This window comes from Nicotiana tabacum, chromosome 7 (assembly GCF_000715075.1).
Source record: "Nicotiana tabacum cultivar K326 chromosome 7, ASM71507v2, whole genome shotgun sequence".
NCBI lineage: Eukaryota > Viridiplantae > Streptophyta > Magnoliopsida > Solanales > Solanaceae > Nicotiana > Nicotiana tabacum.
This window is the reverse complement of record NC_134086.1, coordinates 43,725,983-43,732,211: the sequence shown is the minus strand read 5'-3', so window position 1 is coordinate 43,732,211 and position 6,229 is coordinate 43,725,983. Positions and strand designations below refer to the sequence as shown.

Here is a 6,229-nt window from a genome sequence, read left to right as displayed (position 1 = left end):
GAAACAATTAATCATTTAACCAAGTCAAAGACCTTAATAGTATGTCTGACTAAACCTGACAAGAACCAAGCACTTAAAATTGCCAACCAAGTACTCAAACTACTACAGATACAAGACTAGTTATGGCTTTGGAGTTTCAGCAGAGAGAATGACAATAAGATATAATTAATTATATGTGTGTGTGTGTGTGTGTGTGTGTGTGTGTGTGTTGTGTATAGAAGAAAAAAGAAACATGTAATGTGGCAACTGTTTGACCAATAAATAAGAAATAAAAGAAGATGAAATCCTTGAATTATGAAACCTGAAAAATATTTATTGTGACAAGTACCTATGTTAACATTATAAAGATCTTGAAGCATGCTGCGATTTTGCAATTTCTCTCAATATAGCACCCACAATTGCTGCCTGCTCAAGACATTCTGCCTTGTGTAATGCATCTAAAAGAATAACACAAGTTTTTGTATATATATTACATCCTCTTAATCGTGTTTCTTCAAATAGCTCATATGCCTCCATCGCCCTGTTTGCGATGCTTAGCCCCTCTATCATAGTGTTGTAACAAGCAGAATCTGGTATACCTCCTTTGCCCTTGAATTTCTGGAAGAGTTTATCAGCCTCTGATACATTTCCCGCCTTTGCAAGCCCAGAGATCATGGTCGTATAGGTGATCATATTGGGCTTTAGTCCTTCTTTCTGCATCTCTTGCCAAAATACAAATGCTTTATTGAATTTTCTTACTCTACAGAGACCATTAATGATGATGCTATAAGTAAAAGTATTTGGAGTGCACTTTAACTCCTTCATCGACTTGAAGCATACGAGGGCTTCGTCTATTTCTTCAGCCTTCACCAACGCATCAAGCAAACAATTCCACGTGTATACATTTGGTGACAAGCCTCTTTGCATCAATTCTTCCATAATTAGATATGCTTCATCTATTCTACCCACTTTACCAAATCCGTCTACTAGACTACTATATATAACCACATTTAATGGAATACCTTTAGATTTTGCTTCTTCAAAAAGCATGTAAGCTTCGTCAAGTCTGTCAATCTTGGCAAGCCCATCAATGACAGAACCATATGTTACTACGGTCGGGTCAAGACCTTTTACTTTCATCTCTTCAAGCAGCTGATAAGCTTTATTCACTTTACCTGATTTGCAAAATCCATCTATGACAGTATTATAAGCAAAAGTATCCAGCACGTACCCCTGTTCCTTCATTGCATAGAAAAGCTCATATGTCTCACGAGCACAGCCGGCTTTTATGAGGCCATGGATTAGTATAGAATAGCTCCGGACATCTGGAGTGAATCCCCAAGTCTTGATTTCCTCGAAAATAGACCTACCTTTCTCTGTTTCACCTGCTTTGAAAACACAATCCACATAAGTGTTAAGGAGGGTAAGGTCAGGAGAAGTTCCTCGGCGGACCATCTCCTTGTAAATTTTGTGGCCATCTTCCTTTCTTCCACACTTGAAGAAGTTCCTGATAAGAGATGTATAGACAATGGCATTAGGAGTAAGATCAAAATCCAACATTTGTTCATAGAGTCTGTATGCACCATCGACTCTCCCTTGCCTACCCAGGCCATCTATCAGAGAACAAAATGTGAATTCATTTGGTGAACAAACTTTATGATCCATAGATTCGAAGATAGAACAAGCTTCATTAAGTTGTTGAGCCTTACATAGACGATCGATCATTATATTCACAGTCAATACATTAGGAAACAAGCCAACTGCCTTCATGGTGTCACGAATTTCTAACGCATCATCAAGCTTCCCTGCCCTGCAGAGCATGTCTATGAGAATATTATAGGTAGAAAGATTAGGTGCAGCATCTTTTCTCATCTCCTGAAATATCCTTAATGCCTCGTCAACTCTCTGTTTCTTCCCAAGGCAAGTAAGAAGACTATTGTATGCAATCACGCTTGGTATGGAACCTTTTTGTCTTTGTCTCTCAAGCAAATTATATGCTTCATCAAATTTTCCAGCGGATCCATAACCCATGATCATGGTGTTATAAGCATATGCACATGGAACGGTCCTGTTGAATTCCAACTGCTCAAACAAGTCTACAGCTTCATTCAATCTATTAGCTTTGCAAAGAACCCCAATCATACTGGTATATGTCACATCGTCAGGCAAAATACCATGCGCCTTCAACTCATGAAAGAATTTCCAGGCCATATCAACTTTGCCAGCCTTACCAAAACAGTCGATGCAAACATTATAGAGGACAATATCTGCATCAAAAGCATTGCTTTTCATCTCATCCAACAAGGAGAGAGCAGCATCAACTCGGCCCTCCCTAGCAAAAGCTCGAATTACTGTCGTGAATAAATGTACATTTACTTCATATCCTAATTCTTGCATCTGATGAAAGAGGGTGAGCATGAGATCAGGTTCTTGAACAGCAGAGAGCGCACCTATTAGAGTTGTATATGCAGAAAATGCAGGGCGAATCTTAAACTTTCTCATGGTTTGAATTATATCAAAAGCTTCTTTCAGTTTTCGCTTCTTTACACAGCCTGCAACCAACTCAATCGATACAGTGTTAGATGGGCCAAATCCAGCAAGACTAATTTCTTCCAGAATTTGTTCCAGATATTCAAAATTTCTACTCCTGGCCATTACCATGAGAAGTGAATTATATGCTTCTGGACAATGTGCTTGGAGAGTTTTCTTCTCAGCCCATCGGAAGTAGTTTAATGCAACATTGACATCGTCTAGCCGCCTTAATACTCCAGTGACCAACTCAGTGATAGGATTTGCATCACATTTAGATAAAGCAATCTCCACGGAAGGTCCCCAAGGACCACTCTGCAAGATCTTGCAAACATTATCCACTGCTTGCCTTACACCCTCCAATTTGCTTGAAAAGGCCTCACTCCACCCATGCACGTTATCTACTCCATTTTGCACATACTCCGGCCTGTTTGGAAATTCAGGGTTCCTCTCTGGAATGACGGAACTGACAGGTCTATCCAAGTTGGAATATCCATTATTGGAAACGCAGAACCTCTTGCAATTAGCAAATACAGAGGTGCTTTTTAAATCGTACTGAGATCTCAATCCTAAAGCAGAATATAAAAAGAGTAAGCAACTATGATATAGTGCTGCAATCAAAGAAAAGAAGGCTACAAAGAAATAAATACTCCCGGCTGTCAGAAAGATAAGTACTCACTATTGGAAAAGCATCTAGACGAACACATTCACCCCTCCCCTCCCTTCCTTCACCATGTAATTTGTTTCTTTTTTTCCAAGTTATTTAAGTGAATAAAAAGTATCTTTAAATCGTGATCAATAACCATCGTGTAGGTAAGTTCTTTAAGTAAATTTGAACAAAAAAGTAATCTTTAAAGCTAATCAATAACATCATGCAGATACTTAAACAACAACAGCAATAATTTCGCTCAATCCTTATCTAGTTGAGGTTGGCTATATGAATCCTTATATGCATTCTGCTCAACTGGACCTGCTTCATTCTAATATTCGATAAGTTGTCTTTGGTAATTTTTACATGAATGGAGTCTATAAGAAGATCAGCAGAACTGCCAGCAATCAGTACTGCTCCGACTTATGTGCTAAAAATTGCTTACGATAGATTAATCCCAAGTCCCAACTAATGCATCAAGTAGGTACTTGAAGATCAAAACTTTATAGCTGAGATACGCACATGAATATGAGGTTTTACAGCAACAGAAACAATGTTTTCGCAATTAATGGAAGGTTGATAAGCAACACTGGACAAGAACTGCTTCTAATCTTTCCAGTTTTCCTAGGAACGGCAGTCAAACAGCTAGGCTATATCTAACTTATAACAAATACCTCTGTTAATCAATTGTAACCTCATCCTAGCCCGTTGCAGCTGAGGCTATGTCATTCTCTCAACCTGCCAAATAGACAAATCGAGAAGTCTTGACCTAAAATTATCTCAACCTGAAAAAAAAACAAATAGAACATATAAGACTAGGTAATTAATCAAATTATCCTTCAACAGTCCTGCAGAAGTGTTTTAACATAGAGTACAACTAAAGCTTTGACACAAAAGACCAGTTTTTTATGTTCTGGGCTACAGTGTTGTCAAAAGTGAAAAGCTTCAAAAAGTGCTCCAGGTCGATTGGGGCTTTAAGCACAACACGCAATTGAAGTGCGGACTTTAGCAAAAAAGGCGCAACAACTCATTTAAGAAGAAGGAAACAAACTCATTCCTAATGTTTTCCTCAACAACTAATGCACTTATTTGTCAAAAATATTTGTTGTTTAGTACCACTAGAGTCAAGATAAAACTCATGCATGGCATAGTGCCTTGCCTACACTGAAGCACAGCTTAAGCGAGGCAAAGCGCCCTCCCTGAGCTTTTCTGAGCTTCAGGGCTGAAGCGCGCCTTAAATGAGCCTTTGACAACATTGTTGGGCTACCAAAGTTCCAAACTTTCCTGGCTCAGTATCTACTGCAAAACAAGAACTGAATTGCAACTAAATATTTGAAACAAAGAGATTAATCTATTATATGCCTGGCTTCCAAGTAAGAAGCTTTGAAAATCCTAGAGTACAAAGAAAAACAAGAATCGGGTTGCAACTAAATTTACAAAAGACCAATTTATTAGATGTATGGCTATAAAAAAGATGGGTTTTTCTGGGTCGAATAGAGAATCAGATAAAACAAAGGAAAAAAATAAAAAGCAAGAATTGGAGAAGAAAGACACAAATTTGTTACATAACATACCTCTGATTGATAGCTCAAATAGTTGCTGGTTAGGATTTTGGGGTGAAAACTTTAACACCCCAAGAACTAAAATGGAGCCTGAAGTTATTTAAGAAAAGGGTTTTAGCAAGTTAGGGTTTATGCTCTAAGGAGCTGAGTGAACAGAGTTACCAGGTGAGGAGTTTTTCACTTCAATAGTTGAGAGTGATTAGTGTGTGAAACGTAAACTGGAGTCCGATGTAAGATCTTGGTTTTTAGTACTAAACCAAGTGTATTGTCGTGTTCAATCTATTTTTAGGGGTGAAGTCCATAATGTATATTCCCATTGACCAGAAAAAATGACATGGTCAATACATCTAGTTTTTGTTGTTATGTCTATTCAATTTTCTTAAAGTTTTCCAATATTTACTTACTTACTTAAGAAATTTAGAGTACGATAAAACATTTAATAAATTTTTAAATCATGTTTTAAGGTATTAACATATTTTAAAGTGAAATAATTTTTCTTTTTTTGTACAAAAGATAAATATCATTAATTAAATATATGCGTACAGAGAGATCGATGCCCAAGTTACACCATATTACAAATTAAGCTATTACTAGTAGTAGCTACATTGTTTGTGATATTACTAATGGAGCTATCATCACAACAACATAAGGAGGTTGATAGTAGCTGATGTACATTCGTGTTTCCATTTTGTGGTTCATTGCTGCTCCTCCCAACTGATACAGCATGGTGATCTTCTAAGGCACATGTTGTTGATGGTATTGAGCGCATAATTGTGAGCCCTTGCTTATCAACTTCCAAAATTGGTCTAACAAAAAGTGGTGGTGCATCAAAAACTCGCATTGTAAAGGTGCTATCGTACCTCGTTTTCTTGCGAAAGCGGGTTTCGACGTCGTGACAACTCCTTTTGGAATGGAAGGTAGAGTTCTAAAGAAGAAAAGTCGCCACCAAACGATTTTTAAGGTGTGTTAGGGCACCTATTTGCAAATAACTCTATTTGACTAGTCAACGCCACCAAAGATCGGGTAAAGGCTCAAATTACCTTAAAGAAAAGGTGTTAGGCATTCTTCGAGGACCACAACCGTGGGTCTCGGTCGAACTTAAAATTATGTGGATTACTATTAAACTAGGTGATCAAATAAACAAAGGGAATTCAGAAGTCAAAGGATTTTATTATAACACAATTAGTATAAGTCTTAACATGAATGCATGGATACAATTATTTATATCTAATAACCGCACATGAAAGAAAGAAAAGGAGGGGGGAGGTCCTAAGTTTTTTAGCCTAAAGGATCACCTAATGCAACATAAATAATACTTCGCAACTCCCTTAGGATAGGAGTTACTCATATTATTCAACGGGCACAGACTATTATCTCCTGCTACTCGATTACTATGTTAAAGTTGTACCTAAAGCGTTCTAATTTAATTCTAAGTCATACCCTATGCGTGCACTACCCGTCCCATACCTATGGTCCAGGAGGTATTGGACCTCTATTTGGGTGGATCTAG

General features: G+C 37.7%; 1 protein-coding gene across 1 annotated transcript; it reads right to left on the bottom strand.

The window, feature by feature from the left end:
- Positions 1-264: 264 nt before the first annotated feature.
- On the bottom strand, positions 265-4,977 carry LOC107788065 (uncharacterized). Its single transcript, XM_016609715.2, has 3 exons — positions 4,732-4,977; positions 3,832-3,942; positions 265-3,077 (listed from the first exon to the last, which is right to left on the bottom strand). The coding sequence occupies exons 2-3, from the start codon at positions 3,854-3,856 to the stop codon at positions 340-342; spliced, it is 2,763 nt and encodes a 920-aa protein (XP_016465201.2). The 5' UTR covers positions 3,857-3,942; positions 4,732-4,977; the 3' UTR covers positions 265-339.
- Positions 4,978-6,229: the final 1,252 nt, after the last annotated feature.